This window comes from Saccopteryx bilineata, chromosome 2, assembly GCF_036850765.1.
Source record: "Saccopteryx bilineata isolate mSacBil1 chromosome 2, mSacBil1_pri_phased_curated, whole genome shotgun sequence".
Taxonomy (NCBI): domain Eukaryota; kingdom Metazoa; phylum Chordata; class Mammalia; order Chiroptera; family Emballonuridae; genus Saccopteryx; species Saccopteryx bilineata.
Genome location: NC_089491.1, coordinates 95,419,663 through 95,440,889, shown reverse-complemented (window position 1 = coordinate 95,440,889; position 21,227 = coordinate 95,419,663). Strand labels below are relative to the sequence as shown.

Here is a 21,227-nt window from a genome sequence, read left to right as displayed (position 1 = left end):
ATAGTAAATATAGTAATTACATTGTAGATTAACTCCAAAGCCAGGTGGAGAATGGTATGTCATATTGATTGATTCAGAAAACACTACCCATAAATGCAAATGCCCACGTCAAACTTCTGGGACTTTTGAATCATCAAGTGTAAGTCAGCATTAAATCTGAGTGCTTGTGTCCAGTGGAAAAGCTCTCTGGGTAATTCTAAGGCACACTGCTTTCTATGGACCACTTACTTTATATTACAGAAGTGTACAAAGAATATCATGGTGAGGGTTTTATTTTCAATAGCTGTGCAAAGCTGTATAAATATACCATATATATAAAGTGCTGTTGATTAAAAGGTGGACCATTATTTTAGGTACAAGCAAGAAAGACAAAGTGCTACCCACTTAACTATGGAATTGCCATTCATTTTAATGGTATCTCCTGATTTTAGTGATAGTAATTACTTTAAAAATCATGAATCAGCCCTAGCCGGATAGCTCGGTTGGTTTGAGCATCATCCTGAAGCACAGAGGTTGCCAGCTGAATCCCCAGTCGGGGCACATACAGGAACAGATCTGTGTTCCTGTCTCTCTTTCTCTCTCCCTTCCTCTCTCACTAAAATCAGTAAATAAAAATTATTTTTTAAAATGACAAAAAAGCCCTGGCTGGTTTGCTCAGTGGACAGAGCATCAACCTAGCATGTAGACATCCCTGGTTCGACCCCTAGTCAGGGCACACATGAGAAGCAACTATCTGCTTCTCTTCCCTCCTTTTCCCCCTTCTCTCAACCAGCAGCTCGACTGATTCAAGCATCAGCACCAGATGGGGGTTTCCAGGTAGATCCTGGTCAGGGTACATACGGAGTCTGTCTATCTCCCCCGCCTCACTTAAAAAAAAAAAAAAGACAAAATAAAAATCCCTTGTCTGTGATTCTCCATTAAATCATTATATTACATTTTAAAAAATCATGAATCACAGCTGTGGGTACTCCCCATGTTAAAATCAATGTTTAGGCAGTTACTCTTTTCAGATTTTAAAATAAATGTTTAGATTTGTGAGAAGATATTAGAAATTTGGTTTTAAGATTTGTTTTAAATTAAGATTAGAATCTGACAGGGCATCTGGAGTCTAAATAGTTTTGGGTTTTTTTTTAATTTTTATTTTATTTATTCATTTTAGAGAGGAGAGAGAGAGAGACGGGGGAGGAGCTGGAAGCATCAACTCCCATATGTGCCTTGACCAGGCAAGCCCAGGGTTTCGAACCGGCGACCTCAGCATTTCCAGGTCGATACTTTATCCACTGCACCACCTCAGGTCAGGCTGGAGTCTAAATAGTTTTAAGGCCAGCATGAAGGATAATTTACAGAAAGAATGTAAGCATAAAGCTATTGCTGAGAATGAACCGTTTATTGGGGACTGGTATCCTGACAACATTAGAGCAGAAAATACTTTGAACTAGTGGAACAGTAGCTAGAACATGCAGTATGCATGTAGTCAGTGGAAAACATTCTTTTCCTGAATCACATCACTTAAATATTTAATCTGTTGGTATCTAGGGCAGTATATTCAAAGTCTTCAAATATTTTTAGCATAGACCTGACATTTTTTGCAGAGAGTAGGGCAATAGTCAAATATGCACAATAAATTTGTGGTAAATAAATATAAAGAATACGTGTAATATTTCTAGGGCCAGTTTGAAACGTGATTCTTAAAGTTCTCACAGTCAATAAAAACTAAATCGATTTGTTAAAAAAAAATAGAGGGGAAATAGAATTAAGGTTTGGACAGGGACAAAACTGGTTTGGGGGAAATTAGTAAGCACATTGAAAAGAGGAATGTTAAGATTTCATGGTCAAGGGAGATTCCCTATTGCACAAGCCTGATATAAATACCAAGGCCAGAACCAGAATAAAGTGGTGACTCCAATATACATGGAAAATATGCTTTAAGTTACCAGTTTTTTCACTTCCACTGATACATCTATGTTTCTGTGAATGATGCTACAGGGAATTAAAGGATAGCCAATGGAATTCGTTTTTTCAGCATGAGAAAGTTGATGCCATTATAAATTCATCTACTTAGTGCCATGACCCTTGTTGAATTCATCCCATTCTCTGCTTTTTCTCTTTCCAGGATCCACCTCTTAAATAACCTCCACTGTCAGTTTTTCCTTTATATCCTCCTCCCTACTCAATTTTGGAAATGATATCATAAGATGCCAAATATATATCTATATTCATTTCTAGTTTCCTCTCTCCTTTCCACTACACAAAGTTTATTTTTAACAGAAAGGGAGCATATACACTTAGAATTTCTTTATGGTTGGGAAACTGAGCCAGGAACTAAGGAGTCAAGTCAAGTCCATAGTAGGGTATGTAAGGCCCCTTCCATAAGGAGTGTGTCAAATACAAAGCATTTTTTAAATTTTCTCATTTTTAGAAAAGCCTCAACCTGATGAACTCTCAGAGAAGAGCCCAGAAAGCCAAGGCAAAGAATTGTGGCAAATTTTATTTACCGACAAATCATTGACTACTGAGCAAGAGATTTCAGGAAAACCATGTAACGTGGATATAAACATTTTCTCTGCAAGAATGATGCCCTGTAGATTTGACACTCCAGGGCCTGCTTATTTGTATCGGGGCTCACTGACCCCACATTGTCAGCATTCAAGAAAGAAGGCTCATGAGATTGATGCATGTGAGAAATGGCTCCTCAGTATTAAGGACTACAGAACTAATACTGGAGAGAAATCTTTTGTTTACAGTAAAAATGTGAAAACCTTTGGTCATAAAGAAGAACTTACTCAGCATCAGACAATTCAGACTTTGTGGCAAGCTTTTGACTATAATAGATGTGGAAAAGCTTTCCTTGAAAAGGCTGCCCTTATTACATCCAGTAGCACCCACCCAAAAGTGAAATTTTATCAATTTCATAAATTTGGGGGAAACCAACATGATAAATCAACACTTACGGTCTCTGAAAGCAATCATCCAGAGGACAAGAGTCACCATGAGTGTAATGGATATGAATGTACTGAAAACAGAAACAATTTCAGCCAAATCACTCAAAGAACTGACACAGAAGGGAAATCTTTCAGTCAAAAATCCCACATTAGAGAACATCAGAAAATCCACATAGGAGTGAAACCCTTTGAACACGAAAAGAATTTCAGCCAAAATTCAGCCCTCTTGCATCAGAGAACTCATATGACAGACATAGCCTCTGATTATGACACATCTACAGAGACACTGGGTTGCCAGTCAACTTTCAACATACATCAGAGAGCTCACATAACAGTGAAACCCTATGAGTGTAATCAATGTGGAAGATCCTGCTGTATGACTTCATGCATGACTCAGTCTCAGCAAAGTCACACGGAGGAGAAGCACTATGAATGTGAGGAATGTGGGAAAACTTTCAGTGAGAAATCACGCCTAAGAAAACATCAGAGAACTCACACAGGGGAGAAACCCTATAAATGTGATGGGTGTGAGAAATCTTTTAGTGCAAAGTCAGGCCTAAAAATACATCAGAGAACTCACACAGGGGAGAAACCGTTTGAATGTAATGAATGTGGGAAATCTTTCAACTATAAGTCGATCCTCATAGTACACGAGAGAACTCACACAGGGGAGAAACCCTTTGCATGTAATGAATGTGGGAAAACTTTCAGCCATATGTCAGGTCTGAGGAATCATCGGAGAACTCACACAGGGGAAAGACCATATCAATGTGATGAATGTGGGAAGGCTTTCAAACTGAAGTCAGGTCTACGGAAACACCATAGAACTCACACAGGGGAGAAGCCCTATAAGTGTAATCAATGTGGGAAAGCTTTTGGTCAGAAATCACAACTCAGAGGACATCACAGAATCCACACAGGGGAGAAACCCTATAAATGTAATCATTGTGGGGAAGCTTTCAGCCAGAAATCAAACCTCAGAGTACATCACAGAACTCACACAGGGGAGAAACCCTATAAGTGTGATGAGTGTGGGAAAACATTCAGGCAGAAATCAAATCTCAGAGGACACCAGAGAACTCACACAGGAGAGAAGCCCTATGAATGTACTGAGTGTGGAAAAGCTTTCAGCGAGAAGTCAGTCCTAAGAAAACATCAGAGAACTCACACAGGAGAGAAACCCTATACTTGCAGCCACTGTGGAGAAGCCTTCAGCCAGAAGTCAAACCTCAGAGTCCATCAGAGAACTCACACAGGAGAGAAACCCTATAAATGTGATAAATGTGGGAAAACTTTCAGCCAGAAGTCAAGCCTTAGAGAACATCAGAAAGCCCATACAGGGAATTAAACATATAAATGTAAAGGATATAAAAAAAACAAAACTCGTAAGGTGAAAATAAAATCTCACAGAACAAAAGAGGACAAGGGAGAACCCCTATGACTAAAGAACACTTGAAAATTCCTCAGCAAGATACCAACTTTCACTAAACACCAGGGAACTTACACAGGAGATAAATTCTTAGAAGACACTCTATGTGTATGGTCTTTCATCCAGAGTGCAGACCTCATTGTATTGTAGATCACAGAACTCGCCCAGCAAGGAAACTCAATAAAGGTAATGAATACAAGAAATACTCTGTGCACTCGGTCCTCAGAAAACTCACACTGCAGAAAAACTCTGGGAATGTAATAAAAATGTGAAAACTTTGTTCCAGCAATCAAAACTAGTTTATTATCAGAGCAATCACAGTGAGGAAACTGACAATGTAATCAATGATACCTTTAGCCAAAACCCAGCTTGGTCAGTACAGCTGAAAATACATAGAAACCTCATAGCATAACAACACAGACAAGAAATGAGGTAATGGATGTGGAGAATCCTACTGTAAGACATCTCTCAATTTTACTTTGGTGTAATAACTATTCATTGTTCACCAATAACCATTTCCTCCTCTCCCTCGTGCCACACTTAAATTTCTCAACCACTCTGTCATCTAAATGTAGTCATATTATTAACCTGGTTAGTGGAATGTGGGGGTCAATGGTAAGTCTCATTAGATTCAGCCCTCAAATTCTCAATGTTTTCTCTTGTCCCTTACCAAAATGGAGTGGCAATAACCATCATTGAAACCGTGGGGCTGAAGTTGGAAGAGTACCAGATGGAAGGAAACATGGTCAGAGACGTGGACACAGCCTTTTCACAGTTAGGAAATAAACTTGTTCTCTGCTGAGCTTCTACAGGTTTGGGTACACTTAATATTGATGTATACTTGCCTCCTCTCAGTAGCAAAGCCTGTATTTCTGTGCACGTCTCAACTCAGTATCAGAAACATCACATAGGAGAAACCCCTGATGACATACTGAATAATCATAGTTTTTATCCATTAAGTCTCCCTCATAAATCAGAAAGTATCAGGAGAAAAAAACCAACATTTCAACCATTTTTTTAAAACTCAGTGAGAGGAGGGGAGGCAGAGACAGATTCTCGCATGTGCCAGGACTGGGACCCACCCAGCAAGCCCACTAGGAAATGATGCTCTGCCCATCTTGGGCATTGCTCACCTTAGAGCCTGAGGCAGACAGCATGGAGCCATCCTCAGCGCCCAGGGCCAACTCACTCCAATCAAGCCATGGCTGCAGGAGGGGAAGAGAAGTGAGAGGAGGAGGGGTGGAAAAGCAGATGGGTGTTTCTCTTGTGTGCCCTGACTGGGAATCAAACCTGGGACATCCACATGCCGGGCAGATGCTCTACCACTGAGCCAACTTGCCAGGGCCCATTTCAACATATATAAAAAATCCTTTACCAAAAAATGGTGACATCTCATTACCTATCTTATAATTGAGTTGTGAATGTGTGAAAGTTTTCATCAAGTTATCAGGCTTTAATATCTTTGAGTGTGTTACAAAAGGAAAATCTATTAAATAGCCTTTACCTAGAAATTCTTATATCAAAACTTTTTCATATGTAACATTAAAACAATGATATATAACTATTGATTCATAGACATGCCCTAGAAAAAGCATTAAAAAAATTCCATATACAACAGCACTGAACTATGTGAATATATTCTGAGTTCTGTATTATCTGTGAGTTTATATATATGCATGCTACTTTATACATACTTGTTTTATATGTTTTTGTAACTCAGTGTTGCGATGGGATTATGTACCCATTATTTAGTAACTATCCTGCTATCAGTTTGTTTGCCACATGTATATTAACATCAAATAAACATTTTGTAGAAAGTTTTTGAAAATTCAGAATCATACCACATACCCTTCTCATGCTGCCTTCTGACATGTGGCTATAGGAAAAGGTAGTGTCACTAAAGTGTGTCTTTTCAGTGAAGCCAAACAAAACATACATTTAAGCACACGCACACACATATACATAAAATCTTAAATACCATTGATTATCTCAGCGGTATCAAGTATTACTAAGCAGTCCTTTGAAGGCTTTTTTTTTTTTTTTTCCATTGATTTCAGAGAGGAGAGAGAAAAGCATCAACTCACTGTTCTACTTAGTTGTCCCATTTACTTGTGCACTCATTGATTGCTTATACGTGCCCTGACCAGGAGTCGAACCCATAACCTTGGTGGGCCAGGAAGACACTTGATACACTGGGCCACCTTGCCAGGGCCTGAAGGCATTTTTTATTTATGGTACTTTTTAAAAATTTCTAGCTTTTAAAGTGTATTATACTTTCCATCCCTCTACTGAAATAAACTATCTGATTTTACATGTTGTCTAGTTTTCCCACTAGTCATTTTACGTGGCGTTTGGCATTCTCTGTCTCAGTTCAGCAATGGCTTGGGTCCTTGTTTCTCCCTGGGCCATCTACCTTTCCAAACTCTGGGTTAGTTTTCTGCTCTGCAATCTCAGATATCTGAGCATTCAGGAAAAGTTAGTCTGCCCAGCTGTTTTCTTGTCTTAGGGAGAAGAGCAATGCTCTTTCCTTCTCTCTACTTATCTGAGCTATAAGTAAAAGTTGTCAGTTGATTTTTTTTTTTTTTTGGTATTTTTCTGAAGCCAGAAACGGGGAGGCAGTCAGACAGACTCCCGCATGTGCCGGACCAGGATCCACCCGGCATGCCCACCAGGGGGCAATGCTCTGCCCATCTGGGGCGTTGCTCTGTCGCAACCAGAGCCATTCTAGCGCCTGAGGTAGAGGCCACAGAGCCATCCTCAGCGCCGGGGTCAACTTTGCTGCAATGGAGCCTTTGCTGCAGGAGGGGAAGAGAGAGACAGAGAGGAAGGAGAGAGAGAAGGGTGGAGAAGCAGATGGGCACTTCTCCTGTGTGCCCTGGTCGGGAATCAAACCCGGGACTCCTGCACGCCAGGCCGATGCTCTACCACTGAACCAACCAGCCAGGGCCGTCAGTTGATTTTTAACAAATGTTCGGAGGTAAACTGATGGGAAACGGAGGGCTATTTTTTTTTTTTCCTCTGAGAGGACTATTTTTAAAATGGTGATAATTGGATATTCATATATTTAAAATGCACCTTTTATGTTTATACCATAATTATTCAAAATAACTTGTAGACCTAAACAAAATACCTAACAGTATAAAATTTGTTGGAAAAGAGAAGAAACTAATTGTACTTTGAGGCACACCAAGTTTTTAAAAATTTAGCAAAATATGAACCATAAAACCAAAATAATAAGTGGGAATTTATTAAAATTTACAGTGCTTTCCAAGATTTTATCGAAATGAAAAAGGAAATCATAGATTGGGAGAAAATGTCTTTAATAAATGTATCTGACAAAGGACTTCCATCCAAAATATGTAAAGATTTCATAAAGACAACCCAGTTAAAATGGCAAAATAAGAAAAAGCTTAAAATGAGCATTTTGCAGAAAATATATAGTTGGCCAATAAGTTGGAAAGGTTGGAAATAAGGTGGCCAGTAACTAGAAAAGATTCCAAAGCTTAAGTCATCAAGGAAGTGCAAATTAAAACTAAGATAATAGCATTACAAATCCATTGGACAACTCTGTATCTACAACCAACAATTTCATTTTTCGGTATTTACCCCCCCCCCCAAACAGAATTGTACAGAAAAAAATTAATAAAAATAAGTTTTAAATAAGTGTACCGCTTTTCCTTCCTTTTCACCCCTTTTCTTTGGACGCGCTCCCCCGGGACGGGCTGCGCCGGTCCCACTGGCGCCTGTCCCCGTCCCCGTCCCCCCGCCCTAAGGTGAGCAGAGCCTCCTCCCCACCTGGGCACAAGCGGACGCGGCCACAGGTGCAGAGTCGTCTTGGAATTAATGCGCTGACCTACCCACTGGCCGCAGGCATGTGTCCTACTGGAGTGCCAGCGCCGGCTCCGCTCCCTTCTCCCTCCTCAGTGGGCCGGTCCTGGTCCCGCGTGCTCCGCCGGTAGCGGGACCTGCTTGGTGTCTCCACTGGGGGGCCTACGCATCTACCAGGGAGGAGGCGGGGCAAAGGGACGTGAGCGGGCGTGGGCTGGGGCGGAACGGGGGCTCCACGAGTCCCCGCGACCCGCCACCCCCACCGCCGCCAGCCTACCCCGCGCCAGCCCTCGTCGCCAGCTCCCAGCCAGCCCCCAGCCTGCCGCATCCATACCCCCGCCCCGTCGCCTCCGCCTCCAGGGGGACCTTACTGGCGCTCCCTCGACCCTCCACGCAAGAGCAGCTCGCCACCTGCTAGGTTTCCCCACAGCTCTGCGTTGTTCCCCTTTGGGCAATTTTTACTGTCAACCTGTAGAGCATTTTCGAGGCTTCGTGAGTCCATGTTATACACAGAGAAGCGGAGACATTCCCGCCCTTAGCCTTCAGTGATCCTGCGGGAGCCGAGCGAAGGTGATTGACATCGCCGATTGGTGTGCATGCCAATGAACGGGTGCACCGCCGGCTGAGGGAACCCGGGCGAGGGGAATTGATGGAGGCGGTGGGTGAGGAAAATTGAGAGAGTAAAAAAGAATTGCACCAAAATGTTCATAGAATTTTATTCGTTATAGTCCCAATTAGGAAGAATTACAGTGTCCATTGACGGATACATGTATTCCGCTCAGCAATAAAAAGGAAGGAATGCATATAACAACATCGATAAATCTCAGTAAGATTATGCTAGATAAAAGAAACCAGGCATAAAAGAGTTGAGCTGCTTGGTTCTATTTATATGAAATTCTAGGAAAGACATCTAATCAAGATGGGTAGGACGCAGACCATTGGTTGCCTACGAGTGGAGGTGAGGATTAATTGGGTAGGAAAACAAGGGAATGTGTTAGTGTGATAGAATGTTCTGTATCTAAGTTATGATGGTGTTTACAAAGCTGTATAAATTTTCACATAAAAATATACCAAAATGAGTACAAATTATGTAAATTACACTTCAAAACAGTATTTTAAAAATTATAAAAGTGAATTTTGGAACCTCAGTACACTGAGACCCAGATTCTGAATTTGCTAAGTGGTTTATTGATTTAACTTCTTGGTCACTTATCCCTCCTGTATGTGACCTTGAGGAACTTGATTCTCATTTATGTTCCATAGTTTCCTCATAAGTGAAAAGTGGGTAATGATAATTATCACAGTCCTTTCTGGGGGCATTTTCTGGGTTAATCTATGTCAGTCACAAAAAAATAGAACCTGGCACCGAGTAAATGAGCAATAATAATAACTATCTTCATTATGTTATTAGTATTATTTAAAAGCAAAGGTCTGTGTTATTTTTTGTTTGTTTGTTTCTTTGTTTTTAAAGCTTGAAGCAAGAGTATAGTTCCTACCTTATTTTCAAAAAAGGATAAATTAGGCCCAGAGATTCAGCCTTGATATAATGAGTAGGTGGGTTTTTTCTATCTATGACACCATTTTTGAGGACTGAGACCTTGTTAACTGTCTCATGTGGCTCAGCCCAAAAAATTTTCTAAGTGGTCCTTACCAGGAAATTGCTTTTCCACTAAGAGAAAAAAAAAAAACCTTTCCAATCTTTTTGCCTTTCTTCTCCCCTATGTCTTCCTTTTAAGGTGAGAGGAGGAAAGATAGTGAGGCAGACAACCACATGTGTCCGGCCTGGCAACCCCATATGGGCCCGTGTAAAGCCAGTAGCCATGGCCACCATCACAGCCACCTGGCCCATGCAGGTTCGCATTAGATTCGGACAGATGGTAATGAAACAACAAAGCCAAAAACTGGTGAGCCATCATCTTTAATACTAGCTTGCACCCGGCGGGCAAGTAAAAACACCACTGGGCTCCAAAACCCACTCATTCATTGTTCACAAAGCTACTGACTTATCCGAGTTTCCTAGAATCAAAGGTTTCTACCTCACCAGCCTTATTCACCTCTGTTTCCCATCTCCTTCTCTCTGCACAAACTGACTTCTCCTTCAGCACTCTGCCATCTTGGCTACCTTTCCTCTCCTCCATGTGGCCTTTCTCTGCTCTCCTAATGCTAATCTCAGGAACCAAGAGAGCAAACTCCCAGTCTGCCCCACTTTTTAGTGTAGAAATCCAAACCTTTAATCCAATATACAAACAAGGAAGTCTCTAATACAAAGTCACTTATCTGAGGCATAATGGGATTCCTCATGAGAGTGCACCACCCCACATCAAAAAGGGTGGGAAAGGCTTAGTCCCAAAACCAAGCCCCAGGCTATAAGGATCCTGCCTGCCCACAGCCCGCCCCCAAAACATGTTAATATAATCATGCCCATCCCAAGCAAGAAGGGCAACCAATACCATCACCTGGGAGACGGGCTTCCACGTGGGCAGTGCCATCCTTAACAAAATGAGCATAATATATTTCATCTGCCCAACAAGCCAGCTCCAGTATCAAACTATTTTTAGCACCTGAGGCTGTCTGGCACAGAGGGAGGTGTCCCCGGCCAGACCATGTGGGAACTAACAGAGCCACTAGCTTCAGGAGGGGAAAAGGGAGGATGGGGGCCAGGGAGAGAAAGGGAAAGAGAAACAAAGGATCACTTTCCCTGTGTGCCCTAACCAAGGATCAAACCCAGGATGCCCATACACAGGGCCGACGCTCTATCCACTGAGCCACTGGCCAGGGCCCAGAGCTTCTCTCTGATGGAATCTTTTAGAAGCCAGAACCAAACCAAAATACTGTCACTTGGGTTCTCTGTTACAGTGTAGTGTGGAAGTTACACAATGGATAAATAAATATTTTGGAGAGAAGTCACACTTCAGAAATGTACTAACAAAACACACACACACACCCTTTAGCTGCTACCCTAAGTTCTGTTTCTGTTATACTGAAGGTGATTTCAGGTGTCACCCATAATGCCTTTAACCCAGGAATGATATCCTGTGTTCTCTCGAGTAATAGAATCACATGGTAAGTTCCATGAGAAAAAAGGCCACAGAAATGAGAAGCTCACTTGGCCCTAAGCATGGGCAAAAGGAATGAGTCTCCACATTCTTCACCACCGGTGTGTCAGAGCCTGAATATGTTAACCTCTGTCACCCCAATAAAATTAATTTTCAAAAATAAGATAAAACAGTAGGAAGAGAACATTGATAATCTCCTTAGAACAATGATGCAGGTGCTGGAACTACATGGCACTCACAATAACTTTCATAGGGATTCAAGCTATAAGCAATTAAAAGACATGTTTTTCATTTTAAATTTCTAAATTTCCTAAGTTTTTAAAGCATTCAAATGTTTTTTACAAATATAAGGCCTTTCACCTCCTTTCCTAGAAAACCATTGCCCTCCACTACCATCCCACACCTGGGACCCTGCCCCACACTGGGGGCCCCACCTGGGTGTCTTGAGGGGGGCTGCAGATCCTGCCGGCCCCTACCTCTTCAGAGTCCTGGTGCTGCTAGTGTGGATGTGAACCACTACTGTAACTACAGTAACATAAATATTGGCAGGGAGGTACTTTGAGGCTTTATAGTACCAATCGCCCATCACAATAGCATCCATCAGGGGATCTTGCCTGCATCAGTTATCACTCTGGTGTCCTAGTGGTGATTTTCAATTTCCCCGATTTGTTTGAGAAAGTATAAAGCAGCCTCTGGCATTAAGAACTTGCCTGTTGCCTGACCAGGCTGTAGTGCAGTGGATAGAGCGTCGGTCTGGGATGCGGAGGACCCAGGTTCGAGACCCCAAGGTTGCCAGCTTGAGCGCGGGCTCATCTGGTTTGAGCAAAAGCTCACCAGCTTGGACCCAAGGTTGCTGGCTCGAGCACAGGGTTACTCAGTCTGCTGAAGGACCACGGTCAAGGCACATATGAGAAAGCAATCAATGAAGAACTAAAGTGTCACAACGAAAAACTGATGATTGATACTTCTCATCTCTCTCCCTTCCTGTCTGTCCCTATCTATCCCTCTCTCTGACTCTCCCTCTGTCTCTGTAAAAAAAAAAAAAAAAAAAAAAAAAAAAAAAACCACTTGCCTATCACTTGAAGCCTGGATGATGCTAAAAGCTGTCCTGGAGGCCACAGCTAAACAGTGGTGTTTTCTTGGTGAACCTACATAATTTCACTAAGCACCTACCAAACAAGGCCACTGTGACCACAATGCCATAAGTACTGACAAAAACAAAGTCGCTGTACCACTCTAAAAGCAACAAGCATCCCTCTCCCAGCTGATATGAGTGACTGCTGCTGCTTTTAATTAATTAATTAATAATAATAATTTATTAATTTTTTTGGCAACAACCCATCCTCATCAATTCAGCTGCCTGGGAACCTCTGCAAAATGAACTAACCAAAACTCAAATCCTATCATTCCTTTCTAAATACTCTCTTACTAAAGCACTTCATGGTTCCCATATGTGTGTGTGTACTACCTCACTGCAACTACTATTAAAATACAAATTGTTCAACTCCAAGTGTATTACTGATGGTATTTGGCTGAAGTACATTGACATCTTTTACACTTATTAATTGGAGTTCTTTTAGGAAGATTTGTTCCTTCTCCCCTTTTGTTCATTCATTCATTTTATCCATATGGACACATGGAGATTAATTTTGTGTGTTTGTGTGTGTGACAGAGACAGAGAGGGACATATAGGGACAGACAGACAGGAAGGGAGAGAGATGAGAAGCATTAATTATTGGTTGTGGCCCCTCAGTCGTTCATTGATTGCTTTCTCACATGTGCTACAGCAGATCAAGTGACCCCTTGCTCAAGCCAGCGACTTCGGGCTCAAGCTGGTGAGCCTTGCTCAAACCAGATGAACCCATGCTCAAGCTGGTGACCTCGGGGTTTTGAACCTAGGCCCTCTGCACCCCAGTCCAGAACCTTTTTGGCTGAGAGAGCCATGAATGCCACATATTTTTAAATGTAATTCCATGAGAGCCATACAATATGTTTAACAGTAAATACAAGTAAATGTGTGCATTTTATGTAAGACCAACACTTTTAAAGTACAATAAGTCTCTGAGTTCTTTTTAATAATGTTGTTATGCTGTTGCTAAACAATGATGAATAAAGTACTTCTTACCATTAATGCGACTTCTGGTGCTGCATGGTTTTGCTGATGGCTTTGTAGTCTGGTTGATACGTGGTGAGGTTAAGCTTGATGCAGGCGTTGAGACTTCCATCCGTTAAATGTGATTGTAGGTTGGTCTTAACGTTCTTTAGATGTGAGAAAGACTGCTCACATTCATACATAGACCCAAACATTGTCAGTACAGCAATACTCACGCTGCAGTGTGTGGTATGTGACAGGAAGGTCGTTCCAAGCTTTGACAATCAGTTGGTCTGTGGGTTGAAGTTTTTTCATTTCTCCCCACTTGTCTTTGCTCGCCAACTCTGCTTGCTGTCGTGTGAGTCTTTCCAAATCTTCATTCAGTGACTTGAACTTATTCACCCACATGCCTGAGGCCTTCAGGTCAGCAGCTTGTAGCTCAAAATCTCTGACAGAGAAACTGGGGATGTAACTCAGGTCGATGCTGTCCACTGCACACTCGTGTGGATGGCTGATGAACTTAAAAAGACAAGTGCACTCATGAAATTCTCCAAAGCGTGCTTTGAATGACTGTAGATTAGATGAGAAGACCGCTAGCTGCTGGAGATCAAGATGTTGAGCAGGGTCACTTGCTGTGCACGCATCTTTAAACTCTCCCAGTTTTTCAAAGTGTAGTAAACGACCTGTTTCAATATCAGCGATGAAGAGTTCCAGCTTGTTTTCAAATGCAAACACTGCTTGTTGAAGGGATAAGATTGTATTTCCAATGCCTTGCATTTTCACATTGAGCTGGTTCAGATGTTCAGTCATGTCCATGAGATAGTAGAACTTCAGGAGCCACTCAGTATTAGCTAACTCAGGATGCTTGATGTTTTTCATTTCAAGAAAAGTCCAGATTTTGCTCAGACAAGCCGTGAAATGGCTGAGCACCTTCCCTCTTGACAACCAACACACATTGCTGTGCAAAAGCATACCAGGGTAATTATTAGCAACTTCATCCAGCAGTGTTTTAAACTGGCGATCATTTAAAGCTCGGGCAACAATAAAGTTGACCACCCGAATGACCAGCAACATCACCTTACCAAGCTGCTCGCCACACATCTGAGCACAAAGCGCCTCCTGCTGTAGGATGCAGTGAAAACTTAGAATGGGTCTCTTTTCATGTTCACAAAGAAGCGCTATGACTCTTCTGTTTTTCCCCACCATGCATGGAGCACCATCAGTACACAGCGAAATAAGTTTATCCATTGGTAGATTTTTTTCTTTAGCGAACTCAGTGAAAGACTTGAATAAATCCTCCCCTCTTGTTGTCTCCTTCATAGGCAAAACAGCAAGACTTTCCTCACGTAGTGTGTCACAGACAGCATACCTTGCAATCACGCTGAACTGGGATAAATGGCTTACGTCTGTTGACTCATCCAAAGCGAGAGAAAAGAATGGTGCTGCATTTATGTCCTTCTCTTGTGTTGCCTCAATCTGATTTGCCATCATGATGGTACGATTGTGAACAGTTCTTGCCACCAGAGGCATGTCTTTTATTCATTTGATTATCTTGTCTTTATCCGAAAAGTCGTCAAAAAGTTCATTGGCAACATCAAGCGTGAATGTTTTAGCATACTCCCCATCTGTGAATGGTTTTCCATTTCTCACGATTGCTAAAGCACCAGCAAAGCTAGCCAAATTCCAGTCACCTTGTTGGGTCCAAACACGGAGTTTTTGCTGACTAGCTTGCTCTCTGCACAGTAGCTCTTGACATGCTTTCTTCCTGCTGTCCCCCGCTGGATATTTCGATGCAAATATAGTATGGTGTGTGTCAAAGTTCTGCTTTATATTTGAGTTCCATCGATGCAATTTTATCATTGCATATTAGACACACTGCAGAACCTGCTCTCTTCTCAAAGGTGAATTCCTCTGTCCATTCCTGCTGAAAAGTACGATACTCCTCATCTTTTTTTCTTTTAGCCATCTTCTTCGTCAAAAGGGTTTCTGCAATTAGCTAGCTGGCTACTTGATTAAAAGGTGGGAAGTTTACTTCCTGACCTCACAACGACCCATGTGCATTATGCATTATCCAATAAAAATTTGGTGTTGTCCCAGAGGACAGCTGTGATTGGCTCCAGCCACCTGCAACCATGAACATGAGCAGTAGGAAATGAATGGATTGTAATGCATGAGAACGTTTTATATTTTTAACTTTTTTTTTATTAAAGATTTGTCTGCGAGCCAGGTGCAGCCATCAAAAGAGCCACATCTGGCTCGCGAGCCATAGGTTCCTAACCCCTGCTCTATCCACTGCGCCACTGCCTGGTCAGGGTGGAGATTATTTTTGAAACTGGAAAAATATCTGAGTTCATATTGCCTGTCACTACTCAGCCAAATAAGTAGAGATAAGGATTGAATCTTTATGGGCACTTTATTCAGATGGCCGGTGATCTGAGAAGATTACCCTAGAATTGTCTTAATACCTCATCTCATCTATAAGGGGAAAAAAGGGATAGGTAAGGAGTTTGGAATTTAGGGAGAAGTTGATTAGATAAAAGTTACATTCCAGGGATTCTTCTAGCATTTCTTCATCTGCTGACCAGTACTTATCTGAATCCTTGTTAGTGGGGATTCTGTCCTTGGAGCACTGGAGCTTAGATACCATTTTGTTTGTGGATCTCCTGGGCCTGGGCTACAAAGGTGGATTGCTTGCATTCTCATGAAGTCACATAGGCCCATTCATGTACCCAGCTCCTAGAACAAAGTGCTGTAATTTCATTAATTATTAAGCATATTGAGTATAACTAAAAGCTACTATTACTAAAGCTACATTTCTAACTATTGAGTTCCCCTATCAGTTTCATTCTTTGGGCTATTATCTATTACTATATTTATTATTTTGCTAAATATGTTTCATTTTGGTCATTGCGAGGTCTTTCGGGATGGCTCTGTGTCCCTTTTTCCCCCTGTAATGGGCTTTATTTTATTTTATTATTTTTTTCAAAGACAGAGAGAGAGAGAGTCAGAGAGAGGGATAGATAGGGACAGACAGACAGGAACGAAGAGATGAGAAGCATCAATCATTAGTTTTTCGTTGCACATTGCAACACCTGAGTTGTTCATCGATTGCTTTCTCATATGTGCCTTGACCGCAGGCCTTCAGCAGACCAAGTAACCCCTTGCTTGAGCCAGCGACCTTGGGCTCAAGCTGGTGAGCTTTTGCTCAAACCAGATGAGCCCGCGCTCAAGCTGGCGACCTCGGGGTCTTAAACCTGGGTCTTCCGCATCCCAGTTCGATGCTCTATCCACTGCACCACTGCCTGGTCAGGCTGTGCTTTATTTTTTAAAGCAGTTTCATGTTATTAGCAAAATTGAGCAGAAAGTACAAAGTGTTCCTATGTATTTTCTATTCCCCAACTCCTGTGACCTTCCCTACTATGAACTTTCTGCACCAGACTGATGCGTTTGTTACTCAATTAAATTATATTGATATATCATTGCGTGGCCAGTAGGCACGGCCACCATCACAGCCACCTGGCCCATGCAGGTTCGCATTTGATTCGGACAGACGGTAATGAAACAATGGAGCCAAGAACTGGTGGGCCATTAGCTTTACTCCTAGCTTGCACCCGGCGGGCAAGTAAAAACACACACTGGGCTCCAAAACCCACTCATTCAGTGCTCACAAAGCTATTGACTTACCCGAGTTTCCTAGAATCAAAAGTTTCTAGCTCACTAGCCTTATTCACCTCTGTTCCCCACTTCCTTCTCTCTGCACAAACTTTGCACAAACTGGCTTCTTCAGCATTCCTTCATCTTGGCTGCCTTTCCTCTCCTCCACATGACCTTACCCTGCTCTCCTTTCTCTGCTCTCTCCTCTAATGCTAATCTCAGGAACTGAGAGAAAGCAAGCTCCCAGTCTGCCCCACTTTATAGTATAGAAACCCAATCCTTGAAACCAATATACAGTGTGTCCGTAAAGTCATGGTGCACTTTTGACTGGTCACAGGAAAGCAACAAAAGACGATAGAAATGTGAAATCTGCACCAAATAAAAGGAAAACTCTCCCAGTTTCATACCTATTCAGTGCAGTTTGATGTGGGCTCATGCACAGATTTTTTAGGGCTCCTTAGGTAGCTATCCTGAATAGCCTCTACAGACTCGTCACTGACTGATAGCCTACCAGAATGGGGTTTCTCCACCAAACTGCCGGTTTCCTTCAACTGCTTATCCCAGCGAGTAGTGTTATTCCTATGTGGTGGTGCTTCATTATAAACGCGCCAATATTCACGTTGCACTTTGGTCACGAATTCGAATTTAGCGAGCCACAGAACACACTGAACTTCTCTCTGTATCGTCCACATCTTGACTGGCATGGCCATGGGCTGCTCCGCTATATACATGGTGTTACATCATCATCTGCCCATGCACACATGCTGCCACATCATCCTACAGAAACTGGGAGGGTTTTCCTTTAATTTGGTGCAGATTTCACATTTCTATCATCTTTTTTTATTTATTTATTCATTTTAGATAGGAGAGAGAGAGAGAGGAGACAGAGAGACAGAGAGAGAGAAGGGGGAGGAGCAGGAAGCATCAACTCCCATATGTGCCCCGACCAGGCAAGCCCAGGGCTTCAAACCAGCAACCTCAGTATTTCCAGGACGACGCTTTATCCACTGTGCCACCACAGGTCAGGCTCTATCATCTTTTGTTGCTTTCCTGTAACCGGTCAAAAGTGCACCATGACTTTACGGACACACTGTACAAGCAAGGAAGTCTCTGATACAAAGTCACTTATCTGAGGCATAATGGGATTCCTCATGAGAGTGTACCACCCCACATCATGTAATCAGTCAAGGGTGTGGGGAAAAGCTTAGTCTTAAAATTAAGCCTTAGGCCTGACCAGGTGGTGGCGCAGTGGATAGAGCGTCGGACTGGGATGCGGAAGGACCCAGGTTCGAGACCCCGAGGTTGCCAGCTTGAGCGCGGGCTCATCTGGCTTGAGCAAAGAGCTCACCAGCTTGGACCCAAGGTCACTGGCTCCAGCAGGGGGTTACTCGGTCTGCTAAAGGCCCACGGTCAAGGCACATGTGAGAAAGCAATCAATGAACAACTAAGAAGTCGCAATGCGCAATGAGAAACTGATGATTGATGCTTCTCATCTCTCTCCATTCCTGTCTGTCTGTCCCTGTCTATCTCTGCCTCTGTTAAAAAGAAAAAAAAGAAAAGAAAATTAAGCCTCAGGCTTAGGCTATAACCACCCTGCCTGCTTACAGCCTGTCCCCCACACCCAATGCAAACTATAAGCGAGCAAACATATATATCAATTTACAAACTTATTTGACCAACAATCATTAGCACCCAAATTAACAGGGTGGGCAAAAGTAGGTTTACAGTTTTTCATATAGAAAATAACACAAATAGCCTGATCAGGCAGAGGCACAGTAGATAGAGTGTTGGCCTGAGATGCAGTGGATACAGGTTCAAAGCCCTGAAGTTGCCAGCTTGAGCACTGACTCACCAGCTTGAATGCGAGGTTGCCGGCTTGAGCATGGGATCATAGATATGACCCCGTGGTCACCGGCTTGGGCCCAAAGTTTGCTGGCTTAAAGCCCAAGGTCACTGGCTTAGGTCCAAGGTCACTGGCTTGAGCAAGGCGTCACTCGCTCTGTTGTAGGCCCCCAGTCAAGGCACATATGAGAAAGCAATCAATGAACAACTGAGGCGCCACAGTGAAGACTTGATGTTTTTCATCTCTCTCCCTTCCTGTCTGTCCCTATCTGTCCCTCTCTCTATCTCTCTGTCTCTCTCTCTTGCTAAAAAAAAAATAATAATATAATAATAATGAATAAATAATAAGACAAGAATAAACTTTCTTGTACTCAAAACTCTAAACCTACTTTTGCCCACCCCTATATCAGGACCCACAGAATGGTGTTTATGTTACAAATCTAAAACTAAGTCAGTTTGAACTTATGAGAATATATGTCACTGTTCAGGAATGTGACACACATCAATCATAATCCTCCAGCTTTTGTAAGCTTACTTTACACCAGAGAACAGGACCTGCCTTATGAGGACATTTCTGATGTTCTAGCCAGGCATGCCCTGTTTCCATGTTGCCTCTTCATGCACTCTATAAAATTGCCCTTAGAAGAGTGATCCGCCTGGCCTGTAGTGGAGCAATGGATAAAGCAGGTAGACCTGGAATGCTGAGGTCATGGTTCAAGATCCTGGGCTTGCGTGGTCAAGGCACACATGGGAGTTGATGCTTTCTGCTTCTCTCTCCTTTCTCTCTCTCTCGCTTTCTCCCCTCTAAAATGAATAAATAAATCTTAAATAAAAGAAAAAAAAGAGTGATCCACTGCTTGTTAGACGCTGCACTTCCCTATTCCATGGGTTGTTTTCCCTTGAATAAAGGACATCAAACTTATTACTAAATTAGTCTCAGCATTTGATTCACATCTCTTAGCAGCTCTCAGTTAAAAGGCACGCTTGAAAAGCTCAAATATTTCCCTCTATAAACTTTATATTACCAAATTTCCTAACACATAGGAAAGTAGAAAATAATAAAGTGAGAATACCAATATCCTAGAGATAGAAGTTCTTAACATCTTGCTGAATTTTCCTTTCTTACAAATAATACAATGCTAAGTAACATGCATGGGGGGGGGGGGAGTGAATTTGCTTACATAATTCCAATGCTACTATCCGAGTTAACAAAAGTAAGGATGAAAACTCTCTCTCTCTCTCTCTCTCTCTCTCTCTCTCTCTCTCTCTTTCTGCGAGAAGTCACGATTTTATGGGAAATGTAGTCTTGAACTGTGTGGGTTATCGTGCAGCATTCTGGGAATGGGTATCCTGTGCTTTTCTCTGCGCATGTGCAGCCAGCCTCATTTTCCTGCTCCCGCCCTCTCCCGCTTCGTTAGTGATGAAGAGTCGCACATCAGGTGAAACCTTCGAGGTTCTAGGGGTCCAACACCGAGGTCAGGACTCGTGCCTAGGGGAAAGAAACAGGACGTTTTGGAATCTAACCCCGAAAGCCGAGCTGTCACCGTCGATCCCGGAGCCAGGCCTGGACGTCGACCCGGGAAAGGTGGGCGCGGGCCAAGCTCCAGGGTCTCCAAGGGCGCAGGAGGGGCCGAGTCCCCGGGGGAAGATGCGCGGGGCGGGCGCGCGGGCGCTGACCGCTGCGGGCCCTGCGGGAGAGGCTTTGCCAGCGGCGGGAGGCAATGCGCTTTATCACACTGACCGTGAACCTGAGGCAGAGCGCGCCCGGGCTTAGGAGCAGAAGGACCGGGTCAGTTACGCCTTATCACTTAAGCACGTGCAAGGTTTGTCAATTGAAAAAAGGATATTAGTAAAAACTACTTTGTTACGTTGTTCTGAGAGAAAAAAGTCATAACTTGTAAAGAATTTACTTAACGAAGTGCTAATGAGCACTGCTAAGTACTCATATTTGGAAGACAATTTTGGTTTTTTTATTTAGTAGTTGTTTAAGTGTCACAACCACCCTATTTATAGGTATAACCACATGATAAAAAAAATAAAATAAAATAAGAAAACGGGCTCAGGAGTAAAATGTGCAGAGCCAAGGTCACAAGATGAAGAAGCTAGGATGCAAATACAGATATGCTTTCCTCCCCATTTCAGACTGTTCCTACACCCTGCCTCCCTAGAACCCGGTGTGGCAGCTTTCGCAGCACTAGTGGAGCGGCTTCTGCTCAAACCCCAGGACTTTAATTGTAAAGTCAGTGTGAACGGAATCTCACTGTGTGACACGTGTGCATTCAGGGATTCCTGGCATGTCTCCAAGCCTCTAGGTAAGGCTCCTGGCACCTCTTGCACTGCCCAGGCTGTGTCTGTCTCCAGTAGGGAGGCATCGTCTGATAGTC

General features: G+C 42.8%; 1 protein-coding gene across 1 annotated transcript in view; it reads left to right on the top strand.

Moving 5' to 3' along the window:
* ZNF782 (zinc finger protein 782) overlaps window positions 1–21,227 on the top strand; it is a 53,186-nt gene that overhangs the window by 15,494 nt on the left and 16,465 nt on the right. The window contains 3 exon segments of the mRNA XM_066257415.1: window positions 2,420–4,300; window positions 4,804–4,827; window positions 18,985–19,005. Of these exon segments, the coding sequence (XP_066113512.1) occupies window positions 2,420–4,300; window positions 4,804–4,827; window positions 18,985–19,005 (1,926 nt within the window).